The 23,250-nt window shown below is 46.8% G+C and overlaps 1 protein-coding gene and 1 long non-coding RNA gene across 3 annotated transcripts in view; one reads left to right on the forward strand and one right to left on the reverse strand.

Moving 5' to 3' along the window:
* Positions 1-1,562, forward strand: part of LOC102482095 (uncharacterized) — a 6,461-nt gene extending 4,899 nt beyond the window's left edge. For both annotated transcript variants that reach the window (XR_335028.2, XR_335029.2), the window contains 2 exons: positions 656-1,018; positions 1,401-1,562. This is a non-coding gene — a long non-coding RNA (uncharacterized LOC102482095). The remainder of the gene's footprint in view (positions 1-655; positions 1,019-1,400) is intronic.
* FBXW8 (F-box and WD repeat domain containing 8) overlaps positions 1-23,250 on the reverse strand; it is a 136,955-nt gene that overhangs the window by 34,915 nt on the left and 78,790 nt on the right. The window contains exons 6-7 of the mRNA XM_006151574.3: positions 13,971-14,167; positions 9,993-10,199 (exon numbers count right to left, since the gene is read on the reverse strand). Coding sequence (XP_006151636.1) covers positions 9,993-10,199; positions 13,971-14,167 — 404 coding nt within the window. The remainder of the gene's footprint in view (positions 1-9,992; positions 10,200-13,970; positions 14,168-23,250) is intronic.

Raw genomic sequence — 23,250 nt, forward strand, 5'->3', positions numbered from 1 at the left:
TGGGGAGCCCCCCCCCCCCTAAAAAAAAAACCCCCAAAAAAAAAAAAAAAAAAAAGAAAAGAAAATGACAGCAACGTCACTGGCATACAGCAGCTATGCAAATACAAGTGAAGACAAAGGACACTTAAGCCCTGGTGCCAGCCCGCCTCAGAGGCTCCCACAGAAGTGACTCAGCACTCACATTAACTCACAGGTTAGCTCTGCGGGGAAGCTAAATGGACCGTCCCTGTTCTAAACACATTCTTTCAGAGCAGCTCTCAGGAAAACAGCCCATGAAGCAGAGCTCCCGCACTCACAGCCTGCGCAGCTCCGGCATCAGCCCAGGGGCCGGTGGTTCTCTGGCCTGGGTCCTCCTGCAGGCTGGCTGCCTCTGCCCGGACTGCCCTTCCCCAGGCTTTGATAGATAAACCTGACCTGGACCCCAGCTGGTGGTAGTGGGGGGTGAAGGACCTTGAGTACTGAGGCTATGAGCACAGCCTCCTGCAAAACATATCACCCACCTACCCGGGTACTGTGCCGTTTCCCGGGGAAACTGCGCGACTAACTTGCCTGAGGTCTAGCTGAGCCCCGAACCCTTGCTCCATCCCCAGTGTAGCAGCAACTACCACCTAACTGTAGCTGAAAGTAACTTTTCCCTATTCTTACTCCCTCTCAGGCTTGCGGGACATCCTAAACCACTCGGCGTCTGTGAGAGGTCACGCCCCAGGATGCGTTCGACCGCATAACCCTTCACGATCACGTACAACACCAGGGATGGCCCAGCCCCCAGAGGCCTCTGAGTCAGGGGGGCTGCACCGTCTCAAGGAGCCCCAGGGCTCTATGAAGGTGCTCCAAAGTTTTTGCAGTTGAGGTGAAGTTCATTTAGTGGGATTATTTATTAATACAATAACACTCACACACATTACTGATGCCATTTAGCTCTAAAACACGCGTAAAACAGCATATCTGCACGTTCACTCCTCCCCTACTTATCCGCAGCGTGTTCTGCACTCTGGAATTCACCCAGCTCCCTGGGAAGGTCCGCCCACCCCCCGCCCCGCATTTGTATGAATCTGAAGTCCAAACTTAAAGAATCTGGAGTTTGTCCTAAAAAGTTTGGGTGCCAAGAGCTAGAGCAATACAAACCCAGCCATGGATTAGGTCGTGGAACAGGAACGAGCAGGCAGATTTGTGAACAGCAAGGGTGGAACCCCAGGGCTCTATGAAGGTGCTCCAAAGTTTTTGCAGTTGAGGTGAAGTTCATTTAGTGGGATTATTTATTAATACAATAACACTCACACACATTACTGATGCCATTTAGCTCTAAAACACGCGTAAAACAGCATATCTGCACGTTCACTCCTCCCCTACTTATCCGCAGCGTGTTCTGCACTCTGGAATTCACCCAGCTCCCTGGGAAGGTCCGCCCACCTCTCACGGACAGAGCCGCCGCCAAGGACGTGGGTTGTCCCCGAGGCAGATGTCAGGTCTCACCTATCAGGGCCAGTCAGATATGGTGCGTGTTCAACAAGTGACACTCAGAGGGAGTGACCACAACGGCCACCTGAACCACCAGTGCATGCTCTTGGTAGTCACTGTCCTCTACAACCCAGAAAAATGGTCTCCAACAACTATTTTTCTGACATTTTCAAAGAAAACAATGGATATAAAACATGTTAAAGATAAAAGGTCAAAAATGAAAATGAAATCAAACATTCACTTTGCCGGCTTTCGGTTTTAAATCATTCCACCTGCTTGTAGAGCACCAAGTTTCCGCTCTCTGGGATAAGCCTTGAACGAAAGGCAAGTCGGCTTCCCCACCCCGGAGCAGGTATGGGAGAAGGTGGCCACGCCCTGCCAGCGTGGCATTTCTGACTCCCCGGCGCTCCCAGACACGTCCGCCTGTGCCGAGAGCGAGCACCCCGGAGTCTCTCCATATCCGATCGCGGGGAGTGATTACCATAAGAGACGTTAGCAATTACTGTCCAGCGTGACGTAAGCTGAGGCGGCAGCGCCGAGCCAGCGTCCTTGTCGAGCGCTCGGGCCTCCTGGATTACTTCACTGGGGCCCTGATTAGGATGCGTGCCGTGTGCCGCTCAATCCGATCTGCCGCCAAATGCCAAGTACTCCAGGACTCAATTAGGAAACGGGTCCAAACACGTGGGATGGGGCTAAGGCCCTAAGTGGGGCGCACTCTTCCGTCACCATACTGCTCTCAAATGAGGCAATTCGAGCACCCACTCCTCCGCCTTGATTCAGGTAACCGAAGAATGAATAGAGATGACAGGTTACCATAAATATGTTTTCTTAGATTAAAAGATTTCTGACAGGCTCAGGGACCGTAAGACAGGAAAACAAATGTTAAAGGGCCATCTGGGTGCACGGGACGGCATTAAGCGAGTTCGCACTGCAGGTCGCACTGTGGCATGGTGAAGAGAGGCGGCCAGGGTCGTTACTTTCACATCTGTTTCCTCTTACAAGCGATGCCACTGAGCAACCGCCACCTTTAGGGTCATTTATGCCAGCGACGACTGACAGGCCAACAATGTGACATTAGAACTTGCAAACCTATTTTCCTCTAAAAGCAAAGACCTTTGTGTAGCCCTGCAGAGCACATACTACCTACTCAGCAAGACACGGGAATTCACGAAGAAATAACTGCCTGCCCAATCCTTTTTGCCAGCAGTAAGCAAGGCCCTTGAGAGACCTTGTTGGAAGAGAAAGGACAGAGCAAGGGATTCTTTGACTCCCTTCAGAAACCCTCAGCTACCCAGCCTCCTCCAGGTGAGCTCTGTACAACTCAGTGGCAAATAGAAAACATTCCTTAGGCAAAGAATCCAGAAGTGTGGGTGCTGGACAGGAGCCCACAGGTCCGGTGTCCAGTCCCCCTCATGTTGCTGAAGAGAAAGAGGCAGGTCACGTTTCAGAGAACCCGGGACTCTCCCTGCTGTGGGTACCAGATAAGCCAGAAGGGCCCACGATCAACGTATGGCACAGCCCTTCCCACCGTCGCACTGGCCTGACAGGCTGTCAGTCCTGGTGATTATGCCAGGTGACGCCACGTGGTCTCTGTAGATCTTCCTGGCCTCACTCTGCAGGGAGCTTTCTGTAAAGCCTATGAGAGGAAAGGCATTGACGGACACTAGGGGAGGGATACATCGCCACCCACGGCTGCCCAGGGTGCCCTTGGCATGGGATCCACCAAAGTTATGATGGTGCACATCCCTTGGACCCACCAGACCTACTCTGAGGAATAATCCTACATCTATGAGCATGTGGGCCTTGTGTTCTTTGCAATATCAAAAGACGGGAAGTAATCTGGATTCCATCAGTAAGGAACTAGCTGAATTAATTAAGGCATGTCCACAAGATGTCATATTATTATTTTTAATGGAAACTTTTGCTATAGGGCACATACGCTTGCTGGAGAGACAGACAGAAAGCAAGAAATCACCACCACCCTCCCCCATCCAGGGGGATGGTCACGCTGCAATCCCTTCTCCTCCATTCTCCTCTTGGGATTTTGGGCACACACACACACACACACACACACACACACACACACACAGCTTCACTTTTAAGCCACCAGGTCCGGGACTGGAATTGCAGTCAAGTATGTGGGAGTCCACGGATGTAACCATTATGCCATCTTCTGGTCCCAAGATGGCATATTATTAAGTTTCAGAAAAAAAAAAAAAAAAAGCCAGGAAGAGCTTTATTATGTCATAAGAAATTATCTCTAAGAGATTTTGTTGCAGAATATAGCAAGGTGCAAGACAGTAATACAGTTTTGTTTATTATAAAGGTTTTTGCCATAGGCCACGTGCATTTGCCAGAGAGAAAAAGAGAGTGAGAGGGAAAGTAAGAAATCATCCCGTGGGGGGGAATGGCCACACCCAAATCCCTTTTCCTCCATTTTCCTCCTGAGATTCTCGGCATGTATGCACACCCACCCGCCATGATTTTCAGTCCAGAACATGACCAGGGGTCAGCCCTGTGGGAGTTCAGCGCCATAACCACTATGTCATCCGCTTGTCCCAGTAATATACTGGGTTGTTGGAAAAGTCATGGCGTTTTTTTCTATGCAAAAATGCATCATGACTTTTCCAAAGACCCATAGTATTTTATCATTTGCATTTTAAAAAGAGGACTTGAGAGTGCACTGGTAATGTGCTTATTCACACATAAGCGCTCTCTGGAAGGATGCACGCAGGCCTGGAGCACTACTTTGACTGCAGGAAGAGAAACTGGGTGGCAAGTCAACAGGAGGAAGAAAGGGTCTGCCCATCGTACACCCTTCCTCCCCGTCCTCTGATTTCTAAACATTACCTAATCCAAACACACCTTTTCTTTATTTTTCTTGAGAAGTTTTTGCTATAGGGCGCATGCGCTCACCAGAAAGATAGAGAGAGACAGAGAGACAGAAAGTGAGAAACCCACGCCGCAATCCCGTCTCCTCCATTCTCTTCTCGGGATCTTGGGCACGCACGCACACGTGCCTAGTATGAGTTTAAGCCATCAGGTCTGGGACTTGAACTGTGGTCGACTACATAGGAGTCCAGCGATGTAGCCATTACACCAACTGCTGGTTGCCAAACACGCTTTTTAAAAATTCATGTTTAGGGAACCAGCAGTTAGCGTAATGGCTATGTCGCTGGACTCCCACGTAGTTGACCGCGGTTCGTGTCCCGGACCCGGTGGCTTAAAACTCACGCCAGGCGTGTGTGCGTGCGTGCCCAAGATCCCGAGAGGAGAATGGAGGAGAAGGGATTGCGGCGTGACCATCCCCCCTGGGGGGTGATTTCTCGCTTTCTGTCTCTATGTCTCTCTCTGTCTGTCTGGCGAGCGCACGCGCCCTACAGTGAAAATCTCTCAAAAAAAAAAAATTCATGTTTAAAACTGATCTCCTGGGGCCAGCAGATGGTATAGTGGTTAAGGCACTGGATTCCTGTGTGGCCAGCTGCAGTTCAAGTACCGGACCTGGCAGCGTGAAAATCACACCAGGCATGTGTGCACGTGTATCCAAAATCCTAGGAGGAGAATGGAGCAGAAGGGATTGTGGCATGGCCTGAGGGGTGATTTCTCACTTTCCCTCTCACTGTCTCTGTCCAGCACGTTCACATGCCCTATGGCAAAACCTAAAAACAAACAAACAACAACAAAAAAAAAACACTGATTTTTAAAAAAGTGAAAATAGGAGCCAGCACATGGCATAGCAGTTGCATCACTGGACTCTCACATGGTCGACCACGATTTGAAGCCAGGACCCTGTGGCTTAAAACTCATGCTGGGAGTGTGTGCATGCATGTCCAAGATCCCAGGAGGGGAATGGAGGAGAAGGGATTACAACATGGCTATTATCCCTAGGGGGTAATTTCTCACTTTTCCTCTCACTGTCTCTGTCTCTCTCTCCAGCAAGCATACACACTCTAAGGCAAACAAAGACCCCTACAAAAAAAAAAAAGGTGAAATAGATAATAGCATTTTTTCCTACAATCCTATATAGCCATAAACTTGCTGGCTCCTAATTCTGACCTCTGAAATCCTTGTTTAGGAACCCCTGCTGCATGGGCAAAGCAAGATGTTCCAGAAGCCTAGCCCTCTGAGCTGTTCCTACCTGGGCTGGAGATGACTGATCAGCCAGCTATACTCACAAGTTGTTTTTTTTTTTTTTCATCGATTAATAGATAGGCATTTGCTAAGTTACTTGGAAACCATGTTTATGAACACAGCGAGTTTACTTGACAAGTACCAGTTGGGTGAAATCTGTGTATGAGGCTGCTTTCACACTCAAGTGCCAGGAACACAACTGGGTACTCCGTAATGACCAGGGACGAATCCGCAAGGGCTGGCTGGCTAGAGATCACTGGGTGAATCTCAACCATTCTACTCGTGCTCGGGCAGCTGTGGCACTTGTAAAAGGCTAATATGGTCCTCACAGAGTGCCAGGATACTCTCTGACTACACAGAAACCCCACTAAGCAAAAATACCAGCTCTGGAATCCTTCCACAGGTTAGGGAGCCTTAAGTTCCTGACCAAAGTTCTATTTCAACGTTTGGACTTCAGTCTGCTTTTATCACCGACAATCAATAATGAACTATAGCTAAACCTCAGTTCTGTATCAGGTACAAAGACAGACCAAGCTCTCTGTTCTCATAAAGCCTTCATCTGAGTCCTAGATACACAGGCCAGCGGCACAGACAGAAAGCCCAGAGAGTACATGGCCCCAGGCAAACCCCACTGCGGAGGCTCCTACCACCACAGTAAGATGTGCTAGGAGGCACGCTGCCAGGCAGAGGCACAGACATGGCCCAAACAGGGTACTGGTACGCAGAGTGACACGAAGTCTCACACACAAGGCTATTTGGGAATTATGACATCGCAGCACGGAATAGCAGGACGATCCTAAGATCTCACAGAGCCATCCACGACATGGCTCTATTCACATGGAAATGTTACATGACAATTTTCTTCAAAAGGTAGGTCTGGAGGCCAGCGGTGTGTGCTGGATTCCCACACGGCTGACCGCAGTTCGAAGCCCAAACCGGGTGGCTTACTTCCCTTCTCTCTGTGGTGAGTGTCCTACAGCAAAATTTAAAACTACATAAATACAATTAAATAAGTGATTTTTAAAAATATGATCGAGGGAGGAGAAAACCTATTACACACATTCAGATGGAAAGTCTTCCCTCGGCAAAAAACGCAGAAAGTTACACAGGGACATGATACTTGGCATTCGACTTACTTTCAAGTGGGTGGCGTTCCTGTTGGAGAAACATCTCGACACAAAGTTATTACTAGTTACTTACAACCAGCCGTTCACCCACACGAGTGTTTGGAGTTTTGGTGGCGCACTCACAAAATATTTGGATGACTAAATGCTGCTGTTGGCTTTGAAAGAGCTATTTAGAAACATTCTCACAGAGAATTTACTTCCTCTCCTAACCTTAAAATACCAAAGAAAAATACCAGGTACCAAGTTATTCGAGGGATTATACACTTTTAAACATTAATTTTCATAAAATTAACATATCAATCTGTTGATTCTTATCAATTAACGCTTTTTCTTTTTTTGGAGAGGTTTTTGCTATAGGGCGCGTGCACTCCCCAGACACAGAGAGACAGAGAGACAGAAAGTGAGAAATCACCCCCCCCCCGGGGGATGGTCACACCGCAATCCCTTCTCTTCCATTCTCCTCTCAGGATCTTGGGCATGCACGCACATGCGCCTGGCATGAATTTTAATCCACCGGGTCCGGGACGTGAACCGCAGTCGACTACATGGGAGTCCAGTGACATAGCCATTACACTAACTGCTGGTCCCTCAATTAATGCTTTTAACTGGGTTGGAAATTTTGAGTGGCATCCTTAAAAACCGCCTACTTAAAACTGCATGTGAAAGATCCTCCTAGGCTAATTTTGGGCTGGACTGCCCCTTTTGCGAGTTTCTCAAATGTATCTACTACGATGGTACCGCAATAGGGACAAATCCAGTAGGGTAAGTCAGAGGAAAACAGGACCTGCTCGGTAAAAAAATGTATTACCAATATAAAACATTTAAACCAGACTAGTATTAAATATAACTATAACCTCACTATACTGAGAACTCTAAAAATAAATTGATAAATTGAAAGCGAGGCAGATGAAAAATTAGAAAGCTGACAGTCTCTTCTCTCTCAACAAATGAGTTCAACAAGGATTGGAAAAGAAAGTTTTCTTGGGGCTCCAGAAAGTTTTCTTGGTGCCTCAGGAGATCAGTCTCTGCCTTGCTCTCCTACCTCCTGGGGAGACGGAGCTCAGGAGCTAGCGCATCACAGACTCTCAGCTGAGACTCACTGGACAGGCTCTGACACAGCGGGCTGGCAGGCCGACCCTGTGTGTGACAGCACAGGGGGGCACCTTCTCCCGGCGAGTGTCCAACAAGCCAAAGGCAGTTTTCACCGCTGTGTATGCCTCCCTGGATGAGGACCATACTGAGAGATGGCTGAACTGCCAGGGTCCAACAGGGCTGGATGCCACACAGTGACCCTGGTTCAGGTCCTGGGTCCTCCTGAAAACATGCCGGGTGTGCATGTGGGCACCCAGAGGATCTGAGAAACAGGAAGGCTGGGGGAGGGGGTGGTCACAGCATGATGAGATGGTCGGGATACACGCATGCTCTCTCGCTTTCTCGCTCATGGGTGCACATGCACTTTCTATCATAAAAAGTAAAAAATAATGTATAACTGAAATCCAGGATGCTTCAATTCCTGACCATCTACAAAGTGGCAAAACCAGTGACACCAACATAAACGAGACTTGACCTTACAGGTCAAATACCAAAGATCACCACCAGAGGCCCAGCTGCAAGAGTGCACCCTGGATACTGCTGCTCAGGAGGACAAGGCCACACGGGAGACCCAGATTCAATTCCCAGCTCACCCTAAAAATACAGGCACGGTGGCACACACCTACGGTCCCAGCTACTCAGAAGGGTGAGACAGGAGGATTACAACACAGCAAGACGTTACCTAAAAAGTAACAAATCTCCCACATGCGCACCACCAACACTGGCCAGAACCACACTATGAGTGTGGATGACAGGGACCACACAGTGATAGTCAGCTCTCGTGTATCAGGTACGAGCTTAACACTGCACATACATCTTTCCATTTAATCCTACAACTCCATGAAGTAGGTACCATCGCAAACTCCACGTACTAAGGAAAACACTGAGGCATACAGAGGGATATGTAACCTGCCTAAGGTCACACAGGTTAGGCAGGTAATAGGGCCGGTGTTCAACCGCAGCCAGCATGCATCCTGGTTCCTCTCCTAACACCGCTATGTGGAAAAGGAGAAGGATGTCTCAGGGGAACTGCTGGCTCAGAGACGTTCCTTACCAGGAAACCCAACTGCTAGCAGGGTCAGGGGCAGGCAGATTGGAAAAAACACAAAATGAAACGAAACCTTCACCTCTTTCCCCTAAGCCCACTGGGAGGGGAAGAGTTCTATAAGTCATCTTTAAGACTAAGTGCTTGGCTGGCAGAAGAGTGAAATGCTAGAGAGTGATAAAATTTGGTCATTGTAGAATTTCAATTAAAAACTGGTCTCTGGGGAACCAGCAGTTAGCGTAGTGGCTATGTCGCTGGACTCCCACGTAGTGGACCGCGGTTCGTGTCCCGGACCCAGTGGCTTAAAACTCACGCCGGGCGCGTGTGCGTGCGTGCCCAAGATCCCGAGAGGAGAATGGAGGAGAAGGGATTGCGGCGTGACCAACCCCCCTGGGGGGTGATTTCTCGCTTTCTGTCTCTATGTCTCTCTCTGTCTGTCTGGCGAGCGCACACGCCCTACAGTAAAAATCTCTCCAAAAAAAAAAAAAAAAACTGGTCTCTGTGCTCCTGGCTCAGAGTATCAGAAGTCACTTGTGTGCACTGCTGGTGAGAATGTACATTTTGATGCAACCTTTTAAGAGGGCAATTTGGCAATGCCCACCCACATCTCAAATGCACATCCCAGAGACAGACTCCACAGGGGCTTCTGCAAGTGCAGCAGTGCTTGTACTAGCCAGAACAGCAAAAGCAACCTAGATGCCCACCACGAGGGGACTGGCTGCCCAGGCTCCGGGCTGTAGGTGTAGGCTGAACGTTAGGGCAAGGGCATCAGTACGTACTGGCAAACGCTCTCCAAGACACCGTACTGAGTAAACGCTGAGAACAGGACAGCATGCACACCGTGATCCCATTCCTAAAACAATGCCTTTCTGGTGCACCTACGTATCTATATATGTGTTATTTTTTTCTAGATGGATACCTAGAAACTACTAATAGTTTATTCTGTGCAGTGGAGTCAGAAAAGACGGGGAAAGGACATAGTTACTATTTTATAGCCTTTTAACATGTTTACATTTTTATCATGCTAATAACTAATGCATCTGGAAAGAAAACAGGATCAGATAGCCTTAGCTGATCAGTTGCCTTCTCAACAGTAAAATCTGTTCTTTTATTAATTGTGCATCTTGCTATCTTAGTACCTTGTTTCCTTCGTACACCCATCCAAGACTCTTCACGCCAAAAGCAACCTGGTGGGCTGAAACATCCAGACACGTGACGGGCTGGCCGTAGACATAATGAAGGGTTCTGGCAGAGTCTTCAGCTTTTAGCAGGTAGACCAGATCTCCGGCAGCAGCCACTGCCACAGGGTACCTTCCAGTATCTGGAACTATTTCAAGGTAGTCCACCTGTTAAAGGGTAAGAGTTGTTTAGTTCTACAAATTCATCTTGACTTGGTCAAAAACACATAATTTCTAGTACACAGCAATGACAAAACTAGCAACCCAATAGCAAACAGTGGGCAAATAGACCACTCACAGGAAATGAAACAAAGTAGCTCTTACAGAAATGAAGATACTCAATCTAAGAGAAACTCAAATACACCCCTAAGAAGGGAAATACAAAGTAAAAATTAAGTAAGCTGTATGCTTCATCTATCATAGCAGTAAAAGTCAGGAAGTCTGATAGCACACTGGGCTAGAAGTGAAAGGAGGACAATGTTTGGAACCCCTTGCCGTGGGTGGGGATGTAATGTCTAATTTCTTTTTCTTTCTTTAAAAAAAAATTTTTTTTGATTTTTAAATTTTTTATTTATTTTTTATCTTTAAAATTTAGTTAGTTAGTTAGTTAGTTAGTTAGTTAGATTTTGACTGGAGAGGGAGAAAGAGAAAGTGAGAAAGCAAGTCACGAGATCCAGGACTCAAACCATGGTCAGCCTTGTGGGAGTCCAGCACCCTTAACCACCACACCACCTGCCGGCCCCAGTGTGGTCCAATTTCTAACAAGGGAAATCTGGCAACATTTATCAAAATGCCAAATGCACATATGCTCCAGCCCAGCAAGTCTACTTCTAGGAATTTATTACAAATAAGCTCGCCCATCAGCAAAACGACTGTGTATAGGCTAGTACTATTTTGTCATAGCCAAAAACTGCAAACACCTGAAGTCAGCAGGTGGCGTGGTAGTTAAGGCCCTGGACTTCCACATGGCGCACAGCGGTTTGAGTCTCAGATCTGGTGGCTTGAAAATCACACCAGGCACATGTGTGTGTGTGCCCAAAATCCCCAGAGGAGAATGAAGGAGAAGGGACTGTTACATGGTCATTCCCTCCACCCCCGGGGGTAAGTGATTTCTCACTTTCCCCCTCTTTCTCTCCAGCAAGCACATGTACCCTATGGCAAAAACCTAAACAAAAGAAAACAAAACTGAAAACACATAAACAACCATTACTACGGGACTGATTAAATAACTGGCAGTATATCCAAACATACACTGGAATTCCATGCAATCTGAGAATAAAGCACAACAACATTCTTTATAAACTGATTCAAATGGGGTAACTTTTAAGATAAAATTGGGGGCAAAGTGAGATACAAGGTAACAGGATTCCCAGGATGCGAAGCTGCATGAAAGGAGGCTGAGGAAGTATGTGATGTGCTTGACTCGTACATGCATAAACCTAATAATGGCGGCTGCTTTGAAGGAGGGAACCAGGTCATGGGATGGGGTAAAGAAGAGATTTCCCACTGACAACCTTTTAAATTCTGAACCATGAAGGTGTGATAATAGCTATCTGAAAAAAATGAAAGATTTGGGACCAGCAGTTAGTGTAATGGCTGTGTCATTGGACTCCCATGTAGTCAATTACAGTTTGAGTCCCAGACCCGGTGGCTTAAACTCACACTGGGTGCGTGTGTGTGCGTGCCCAAGATCCTGAGAGGAGAATCGAGGAGAAGGGATTGCGGCATGGCCATCCCCCCCTGGGGGGGTGATTTCTCGCTTTCTGTCTCTCTATCTTTCTGGCAAACGCATGCTCCCTATAGCAAAAAACTCTCCATAAAAATGGGGAGGGGGGAATAAAAGATTTTATTAATTTTATTTTTTTACCAGAAACTGAATAAATAAAACTCAGGTTTTTTTTATTTTAACTCAGTTCTACATAAGGAAAAACCGTATTTTAACATTTGTACAGATATGAAAAATAAACTGCCGAAAGTTGAAACTGTCTGAGATGCACTGTCTCATGGTTTCACTGCCATGCAGCGACCCAGGGGATCCACCTGGCCGTCCACGGGAGCACTGCAGACACGCGTTTCTGTCCCAGCACAGCAGTCCGGGCTGTGCAGTGCTGCTGCTAGCACTCTAATTCACAGGGCCGGCAACGCACCCTCGACAGCTCACTCGCCTCTCTCTGCGAGCAGCACCTGGATCCCTGCAGTTCCAGTGGGTCTCACCTCCAGCGTCAGTTATGAGAGTATTAAGGCTGAAGGTGAGCTGCGGTGTAATTATGAAAACCCCCCGCAAAAAGGACAACGCTGCCCTGACAAGACGCCCAGTGAGTTCAAAAGCCCGAGTCCTGAAGACTGTCCAGAGGAGCCTGAGAGAGAGTAAACATCCGGGGGCTTCTGCTAATCCCTGGGCCCACACGCATGAGTGGTGCCCAACGTCCCAAGCTCCGGGTCTGCCACAAAGGGCAGAGGCTCTAGACTGGCAGTGCAGTCCCAGGACACGGACACTGCCACTGTCGCTCCGGCAGCGTACCTGGAGAGGACAAAAATGGCCCTGCTCTGTGGACCCAGGGCTGCCTTTTCCAGGGGTATGTGGCGTATTCTGTGACAACTGCTCTCCCGGAGAGAGAACTCAGACATAAAGTGTTGTAAAGCATGCCTCCAGCACTGGCTGCCTGCTTCCCCTCTCTCCTAAAACTGACATCCTCAGTCTAGTCATTGACTCCAACGTACTGCTGGGTTTTTGAAAGACCGAGCGGGCACAGAGGACAGTGGTTGAGACATTTGCCAGAAGCTATAAACTTCATCGGAAAGCTCCCAGTCTGAGCCAGCGTGCCACCTGATGGCCGAAGCAGGGTTTACCCTTCGCAGTGGGACTCGTGGCCTGTCTCAGTTCCTAGGATTGCTCCTGGATTACAGTGCTCTTTAACCAGAGACAGGTAACAATCGCTACGGCAGTCTGAGCACAACCACTATCATACTCACACATTTTTCTAATAAAACCCCAAGGCGAGGTAACAGCATCAGGTACTTTCAGGGAACATGACAGCCACCTCTGCATGACTGTAGAGATCTGGTCCTTAAAGTGACAAAAAGCTTATGGAGGTGAAGGGCTGGGGCCACAACCTCTGAAGTTGTTCAAGTCTTAATAAGATCTCCACCAGGAAGAAGAGGGAGAGGAATAAGGATTGGTTCCAGGGTAGGTTATCAATCCATTATTCAATATTCACTCTTCTATTCACTCCTACCAATGCCAAAATCAAGTTTGTTTAAAATAAAACTAAATTCAGCACAGACAGATCTGAGGGCGTCCTCCTTCCCCCAACCATCTCCTACCATACAAATACAAAGGTGCACACACAACCAAACTCTGAGACAAACTCCATGTAAAGAATTCTCAAGGCTGGCTCGACTTTACACATACCCTGGAACACAGCTACCCGATTAACGCCGACTTAACTGACTCTTACTTAAGAGTTACCCTTAATGCCATGTGAGATAATCTTGGGATGAAGAAGGCATACGATGGAATGTTCCTTTCCATGTGTGCTGGGATGACACCCCTGTACCCACTTCCACTCATGTTTTAGGCCACAGATGATCTCAGACCTCCAGAGAGGGAAGTCCACTATGTTAGTCTAAGGAGGCCAAGGAGGCCAGAGACCCCAGTGATGAGAATTCTGGCCCTGAAGTCAGCCCTGAGGTTTGCACCACAACTCCTTAGCTCTGAGACCCGGGGCAAGTCAGTGCACTGCTTTAAGCCTCTACTGGCTTCTTAGCCAACGGGCGAAATACCACCTTCTACTTCACATGCCTGTAATGACATTAAAGATGTAAGGCCCACAGGAAGCGCTGAGTGAATGGAAGCAGCCAGCATCCCCCTAATTCTTGTTCATATTAGACCCAGAGACTCTACCAGTAGAAAACAAAATGACGAGACTTAAAGCTCACCAGTTTCTGAACTTCGAATTCTGCAGCTACTTGCCCGAATCCCTCCTCATTGGGGTACAACATTACGACATCGAACGCCGAGGCTGTGGCGACGGTTGCATCTTCCCGGCTAAGCGCTAGTGCCTGGATTCTTGCATCGTGCTCAAAACGATGAATAGGGTACCTTCCAGTCCTTAGATCCCAGATATTAAGAAATCCTATGTAGAAGGAAACAATGCACACAACAAATTTAAACTCACTTAGTAAATACAATTACAAAATAACATAACGTTTTAAATACACAAATTTATTTAAAAAAATCTACATCAATAGTCCAACTTCCTTGATACATAAAGAACATCTAATATTCAATAAGAAAAATAAAAACAACAAACAGTGGAAAAGAGAGCAAAGGATATAAGGATGCCAGTCATAGGGAGAAAAAACACAATGTAACATTTAAACATAAGACAAAATGAAAAAAATTAACTCGTAAGTAGGAAAAAATAAAAACCACACTGTGACACCATTTTTCATTAACCGAATGACAAAAATTAAGAATTTTGTGAAACATTTTGTTGTTGAGGATATGAAGAAACAGGCTCTCTCTTAAATTGCTGGTGAGAAGGTAAATTATCACTAATTCAACCACTTTTCAGGCAACTTGATAATATTTATCAGAATGCAAACCATATACAGTTGACCCCTGAACAGCACAGTTGAACTGTGACTTAGGACCTCTGACATGCATGTCCAATTATACAGATTTTTTTTCAATACTGTAAATGTATTTTTATAGTTTTCTTAACTTTTCTCTAGCTTGCTTCATCCTAAGAGTACATGGTAAAAATATATATATAAAATATGTGTTAATCAACTATGTTATCAGTAAGACTGTCAGTCAACAATAGGCACTGGGGTCAGCCAGGGGACGTGGTGGTTAAGGTGGCTGGATCCCATGTGGCAGACTGTGTGGTTCAAAAAACACACCAAGTGTATGTGTGTGTACTTGCCCAAAATCCCAAGACGAAAATGGAGGAGAGAGGACTGTGGCATGGTCACCCCCCTAGGGCATGCTTTTTTACTCTCCCTCTCCTGCCCTTCTCCCTCTCTCCAGTGCATGTACACACCCAATAGCAAAAGTCTCTTAAAAAAATTACACGTACACAATACCCATATACAATACCATAAAAGAATACACAAGAAACCAGGGCTGGCAGGTGGCGTGGTAACTAAGGGGGCTGGACTCCCACATGGCTGACCATGGTTCAAGGCCTAGACCTAGTAGCTTGCTTTCTCACTTCCCTTCTCTTTCACACTCACTCAGTCTCTCTCTGGTCAAAATTTAAAATAAATAAATAAATAAAGTTAAATAAAATAATTCTTTAAAATAAAAAACAGGGGAACCAGCAGTTAGCATAATGGCTATGTCGCTGGACTCCCACGTAGTCGACCGCGGTTCGCGTCCCAGACCCAGTGGCTTAAAACTCATGCCGGGCGCGTGTGCGTGCGTGCCCAAGATCCTGAGAGGAGAATGGAGGAGAAGGGATTGCGGCGTGACCATCCCCCCTGGGGGGTGATTTCTCGCTTTCTGTCTCTATGTCTCTCTCTCTCTGGTGAGTGCACACGCCCTATAACGAAAACCTCTCAAAAAAAAAAAAAATAAAATAAAATAAAAATAAAAACCAGAATACACAAGAAACCAAATACACAATGACTAGACTAAGCAAAGAAAACAGGGGAAAGGGACAAGAACAGAAAGGACATTTGCTGCATGTCTCTTTGTACACTCTCAAATGTGTCTCCAAAATGATCTGTACCAAAAAATCAATTAAAAAATCTTTTTATAAGAGAGACTTAATAAAAATGGGAGCACAGATATTAATTGCTAAGTATTTGTTTAACTTGCCAGAGGGCACATGTGCTCACTGGAGAGGGAGAGAGAAAAAGAGAAAATGAGGAATAGCTCCCCTGGGGGACGGTCATGCCATGGTCACTTCTCCATCTTCCCTCCTTTCAGGAGTTTGGGCACTCATATACCCAGTGTTTCTCCCAAGCTACCGGGTCTGGGACTCCTGTGAAGTCATGGGATTCATAAAGGATTCAGCTGCATTAACCACCAGGCAATGAGCTGGCCCACCAAGTAGTTTTAACACATGGACTTCTGTTTTGCCAGAGGGCATGTGTACAGACCAGGGAGGGAGGGGACAAGGAGGAGAAAGGCAGGAGTGCGCACATGTGCACCCCCAAGGCCTGGTCATGCTACAGCTCTGTTACCTTCCATTTCTTCTTTCCCTCAGGATCCTGGGCACACACATGCCCTGCATGTTTTTCAAACCCCTGGGGCCAGGATTCAAACCGCAGCTGGCCAGGTGGGGACCAGCTCCTCGTACAGTACTTCATGGCTGTGCTACTGGGCTGGCCCAACATACGGAGTTCTCAATTCATGCTGCTATTTATCCAGCTATTCGTTCAAGAAACAATTACTGAGCACTTGTTACATGCCAGGCACTATTCTAGAGGTTAGAAGTACCCCCCCCAATGGCCATTAACCTCTCCTAAAACATTCTAAAAGTTCTTACAAGTATTGTATGCCCTCCCTCACCACCACCCCCTTCTAGACACTGTTAGCAGTGGTATTTTATTTTTGCACATCTCTACAACACAAGCTTGGCTATCTCACACTGGTTAAAAATGTTGATTTTACTCTACGCCCTTCTTCCCAAACTCTGAATAATGCTAGACCATTTCCTCTTACACACACTGACCGTGTCACCACCATCTGGAATCATTCACGATGGTGATCTCCAAGGTGGTTCCCAGCCCCACAGCATCAGCAGCACCTGATGACTTGTTAGAAATGTACATTCTCGGGACCAGCAGTTGCCGTAATGACTAGGTCGCTGGACTCCCATGTAGTCGACCACGGTTCGAGTCCCAGACCTGGTGGCTTAAACTCACGCCAGGCGCGTGCGTGTATGTGCCCAAGATCCCCAGAGGAGAATGGAGGAGAAGGGATTGCAGTGTGGCCATCCCCCGACGGGTGATTTCTCACTTTCTGTCTTTCTCTGTCTTTCTGGCAAGCGCACATACTCTATAGCAAAAACTTCTCCAAAAAAAGAAGAAAAAAAAAAAAAAAGGAATGCACATTCTCAGGACCAAGAGATGGTGTAATGGTTACATCACTAGACTCCCACACAGTCAACAGTGGTTCGAGTCCCAGACCCAGCAGCTTAAAACTCACATCAGGCACAAGTGCGTGCAGGCCCAAAATCCTGCAAAAAGAATGGAGGAGAAGGGACTGCAATGTGACCATCCTCCCCACTAGGGGTGATTTTTTGCTTTCTGTCTCTCTAGCGCTCCAGAAAGCTCATACACTCTACACCAAAAAAAACTCTGAAAGGAAGGAAGGAAGGAAGGTAGGCAGGCAGGCAGGCAAATACTTAGGCACCAGAAATGTGTCCAAACACTCAAGTTCGAGAGCCAGTGGGCTACAGGAACCTACATTTCTTTACCAGAAGTATATACTTTCCTGTATCTGGAATGCCACTGGTCTTCTTTATGCACGGAAAAATTCTTCTAAAGATATCATTCTTATCCACTAAGTTACTTTTTTCCCTTGAAAAGTTTACCCAAGGAAACAACTTTCTGCATTAGGCTGGATGATGCCCTGTAACTGGTCACATTGTTCAAACTGCACTGAGAAATAACTACGGAGAGGTCGCAGTGTGGCCAGCTGAGCTCTAACCTAGCTCCTTCGCTTTGTTAATGACTAAAGGACTCCGAGGGGTTAGTTTCTTACCAGCAGCGAGCCCACTTCCTCATCTGTGAAACAGAAGATAACATCGCCTACTGCAGGGGACTGTCGGGTGGATAAAGGACTGCATGTGCTGACAACAGGTCATTCCTTTTATTTTTATGCTTTTAATCGTGCCTGCCGGGTTATAAAGCATAGTTCATCTATCAATAACACTCACTTTCCCTCTACTGCTCGTCCATAAATCCAATCCTACCTCCTAGTACCCAAAGCAGATAAAATATTTCACTCTTGTCTTTCAATCCATCTATCTTTCTTTTTCCTTGTCTTCAAACTCTAAATGGTTTGATTTTGAGACCTTACAATAAAGTATCATTCAACACGACATACATCCAGGGAGTTAGGGGAAAATAATACATTTCTTCTGCAAGACTTCCTGTTGGTAGGCTTAAATAGGTGACTACGAACACAAGCAGAGCCTTCTTCAAGCTAAATGCGATGTCTTTCTTCAGAAATAAACACCACGTACTCTTTGAAGAACTATCATAAACTTGGGGGAGAAGCGGATCACAAAAGGCTCCACCAAGCATACCCCTGGCAAATATTTTGGCAAAATCTTTTCATTCTGACTCAGAGGGAAAAAAAAAAAAATCTCGAGAGAATGCCAGTGGCTGCACACATTAAATAAGAGACAGGATCTTCCATTCCAAGATGTCTCATCTTAACATGTGCCTCTTCCAAATTCTCTGTGCTGCACTTGTTTGCGTTTGTTTTGAGGCATCACAAGAAACAGTAAAGAGAAATAAAAATTGCTATTTGCACGGCATTTTTAAGTTTTCACACACTTAGACTCGTCTACTCTTGTTGAGCACGCACTTCCACCCTGGGAGGAGCATCGTTACGTTCATCTCGCAGAAGAAAAAACAACAGAAGCTCAGAGTGGTTAAACAACTGGTCCAAAGCCACTTGGTACAGGATGAGGTTGAGCTGCAATTTAGCTACTAGAGTGCAGGATGAGTGGCTGCATTTAGACGTGCAAAAAATAACCATGAGCTCGATGAGGAACTGATGTACGCCATCAAACTCACCCTGTGTTCTGCCAAGCGTGGAAGCTATTTAGCCACGGCTCACTCTAAGCACACATGGAGTTTATCTATAAACACATTTTTCATTATTAATCAAGTATTGGTTTTGTTGGCATCATTTTACCAGCAGAACTGTATGCAAAAAAACACCCTTCACCACAAGGCTGAATTTCGTAGAGCTATCCAAAAAAAAGAGTCTTTTTGAGGGAAAAAAAATATTCTAGGGTTCTATCAGTTTCATGGTTGAATTCTTCTGTTCTGAATGGCCCTTGTGCCATCAACTTTCTCAGTTCCACATCAGTCGTCACGTGTGCAACTCGGTCGGGTCCTCCCTCGTCAGTGACGCTGGTATCATTTGCAGGGGCCTTGAACCACACATCTAGATGCACGAACACTTAGGACTGCTGTGTCCTCTTGATGGATTGACTTTGTTTTCCTGTCTGAATCTGCCAAAGGGTGTGTGCACTCAAAAAAGAGGCGAGCGAGCAGCCCAAGCATGCCCTCCCCAGTGGGGTGTAGTCATGCTGCAAGGCTTTCTCCTCCATTTCTCCATCCTGTCAGGATTCTCAGCACGCAGGCACATACGCCCAGGGTGTTCCTCAAGACAGCAGGGCCAGGATTCAAAGCACTTAGTCGGCCATGTGAGATCTGCCTCCCTTAACCACCAGGCTGTGGGGCCAGCCCGATGAATTGCCCCTTTATCTTCCGCAAATCCCTCCGTATCCCTGGTTATAACCTCTGCTCTGAAATCCACTTGTCTGATAATGACACGGCATTTCAGCTTTCTTTTGATTAGTGGGAGTGTGTCTATTTTTTCCCAGCCTTTCGCTTTTTCCTTCTATGATATTTAAGGTGGGTTTCTTGTAGACAGTGCACAGTAGGTCTTGCTTTTAACCGAGGTACTTACGCTATTTACATTTAATGTGATTATTGATACGGCTTAGAATTACTTTACTATTTTGCTGCTTGTTTCTATTTGTCCCATCTGTTCTTTGCTCCCTTTTCCCCTTTACTGCCCTTTTTTGGGGGGGGAATGGGGAGAAATGAGGATCTGGGTTAAGTGAATATGTGTTTATTCCATTTTAATTCCTTTCTTACCTTATTAATCCAAACTCCTTGCTATGCCGTTTCAGTGGCTGCTCCAGGGTTCTAACATCACTGTCTAACCTGCCAGCCCCGTGACTGCCGGCCCCACTTCCGTGTAAGAGCGAGACAGCAGCACGTGTCCGCTTCCTTTCGCCCAGCCCTCGCTGCTGTTGTCATACTTATTTCTTTATATGTTATGAATCTTACATACATTGTTATTTTTGCATAAGCAGGCAATTCTCTTTTAGAGAGATTTAAAGAAGATAAAAAAGCCATTCTAGTAACCCATGTAATTATCACTCCCAGCGTTCTTCCAGAACCACTTTAACGACACTGAAACATCCTGGAGCTTCTGAAGTTGGCGATTTCACTTTGAACCGTACTGTGGAATATCTGACCCAAAAGCACACGGGCAGGGTAGGAAGGGACCAGCGCAGCAGCTCACAGGGAGGGCTGTTTGAAAACTAGTTCATAAGTGGTCCATTGACTCGTTAATATAGTTACATTGTGGTTATATTTACAACCTCAAAATTGCAGAGACCTGAACGGTGAACACTTGAATTACATAAGAAAGTTCTGGAACACTGTTCCTAACCACCATCCTAATTATCTAGCCAGAAAGGATCAGTGCAGTAAGACATTCGACAAATATTTATGGAGCTCCTGCTTTGTACCAAAGCACTACTCTAGGGACTAGCAATATCATAGCAAATGGAAAAACAAAACCAAAAAACTCCATGAGAGCATAGAGCTGACACCCCATGAAGCATCTACCAAGCATCTCACTTGGGAGCATATAAGGACCAGAAAGATAGGACCGCTGGGGGCCAGCAGTTAGCGTAATGGCTATGTCGCTGGACTCCCATGTAGTCGACTGCGGTTCGTGTCCCAGACCCAGTGGCTTAAAACTCATGCTGGGCGCGTGTACGTGCATGCCCAAGATCCCGAGAGGAGAATGGAGGAGAAGGGATTGCGGCGTGGCCATCCCCCCTGGGGGGTGATTTCTCGCTTTCTGGGGAGCACACGCGCCCTACAGCGAAAAAAAACTCTCCAAAAAATAAATAAATAAAAAATAAAACACAACAGAGATTAATAGAACACACTGGGACAATGGCTAAGATGAACTCTGCATGCTGATGCTATAGTGCAGGTTTGCAAAGGAGGGGCACTAACTTCCCTAGATGTCTCAGGTTGAACTGGGCCTACCTGCAATGCACAACTTTTAAGAAAGAGGCAGTCACCGACTGTCAGGGCCACAGAAGTTCCCTTCTCAAATAGGTTTAATTCTTGCGGACCGGCAGGTGGCGTGGTGGTTAAGGTGCTGGACACTCCCACATGGCAGAACATGGTTTGAGTCTCGGACCTAGTGGCTTGCTTTCTCACTTTCTCTCTCTCATCAAATTAAAATAAATGAATGAATAAATAAAATTAAATAAGTAATTCTTTTTAAAAATAGAAGAGAAAAAATAGGTTTGATTCTAAAAATCAAGCTGGTTTCAGTCAGCCAGCAGCATGGTGGTTAAGGCAGCTGAATCCCACATGACAACCGCGGTTTGCGTCCCAGTTCTGGTTGCTTGGAAAACACACCAGGAGTGTGTGTGCCCTGTGGAAGCTGTTTTCTCACCTTTTCTCTCTCTCTCTCCCTCTCTCTCTGAGTGCACGCACCCTCTGGCAAAGATTTTTTAAAAATTCTTACATACATTCACTCGAAAGGTCAAGTTTGTCCTTGAATGGATTGGGCCCCTGGCACCGTGTGGAGACACAAGAGGCACGAGTGTGTCCCTTCCTTCCACATTCCCTTTGGTAGAAAACTCAGAGCACTGACATGGCTGGAGAGCAGGAAAGGTGAGAGCATTGCGCTCCTTTTCTAGTCAGGGAGCGTCTGGTTGTACACACCCACGGACACAGGCCTGAGAGCAGATGGAGCTGGCTGAAAAGGGGCAGGGCAACTGCATGGAGCCCCGGGGGCAGGAAGTCCCACCAGGGATCACCAGAGATTAGACCCAAGGCAGCGACTGTCTCCTGGGTGCACCCCGATCTTGCCTATTTCTCCCTCTCCAGACAAGCCTTCTCTCATCCCGGGACATGAAGACACACAGCTGTCCCCACTCCACTCTTCTAGTTCAAGCGGGCAACAGTCTGAGCCACAACTGGCTCATCACGGCCCATCAATCAGCTACCCCAGGACTGGGTCCCCATCCCTTGTCTAATCATGTGAGGCCAAAAGACTAGCTGGGGTATTTCAAGTGCTCCCACTTCTAGAGGCTGGGGAAGGACCTTGGAGCAAGGAGACAGCCTAGGCAGTGTCTACAGCATTTACCCTGCGTATTAGGCCGAGGTAAAACAAGAACATTTCTGAGCAAACGCAGAGAGAGGTTCTATGCAGTTGCCCAGGAGTAACTTAAGCAGCAGGTCTGTGGCACCATTCTCTGAACCAGGCGCAATCCCCCACACAGAAGCCCTGAGAGCCCAAGCTTACAACCCCCATTCTGCCACACCCCCGGAGAAAATGAGCTAAAGCAGGTGCCCTTCTTCCTCTCTGACAAAACCTCCCAACACACTGATGCCGAAGCCATGACGGAAGACTGTACTGTCTGCTAGATGAGAAATACAAGAAGGATGCAGGCAAAAGAAGAAACCGAGTTTCTCAAAAAGAAACAGAAGAGAATGAGCGAGGGCCCTCAGCCCACACGTGTAAACAGGTCTCAGCCTGGCAGTCCCCACCTGCTCCCTGGGCTCAGGACCCTCCACCTTGACAAGCGGCAGCCGGGCTGGGCTGCAGGAACCCCGAGTTCAGCCTAGGCCAGGAGCAGTCATCAACGATGACATGAGTAACGACGGCCAGTCGTTTGAGGAGACATAAAGCCTGCTCAGCAGCTGTGGACGGGCACCCATGCCAGTTTGCAACTTGCCCCTCCCACCTCCCGGAGGAGGCCAGAGTGTGATAATGAAACTGCACATAGTGGAGATGGGATCTAAATGAGTTGCAACTGATTTATGCTGGCGTTTGTCAAGATTACTCGCTATCTGGAAAGTGCTACCACTGTGAAATAATGTCGACGATCCTTAAGACCTCCATCTAATGGTACTTGCACAGAATATTTATATTCCTCGTCATGGGAACAAGGACCATAATGGATACCATTTTTGTTTTATTAGGGATGCATATTTAAATTAATCTGCTATTTGCCTAAACAATTAGCTGCTTCTGTTTGTGTGCACAAAGCCAAAATTGCAATTAGGCTTCCATCAAAAAGATAAGTCCCAACTAAAACTGTCCCGGTGGAGTCATAAGAGCTCAGGGCAGAACTTTCCAAAATTACTTTTTAGCATAATGGTAATTATGTTAATTGCTTGAAAACTAAATAACTGC

The sequence above is a fragment of the Tupaia chinensis genome, unplaced genomic scaffold (genome assembly GCF_000334495.1).
Source record: "Tupaia chinensis unplaced genomic scaffold, TupChi_1.0 Scaffold000320_1, whole genome shotgun sequence".
Classification (NCBI taxonomy): domain Eukaryota; kingdom Metazoa; phylum Chordata; class Mammalia; order Scandentia; family Tupaiidae; genus Tupaia; species Tupaia belangeri.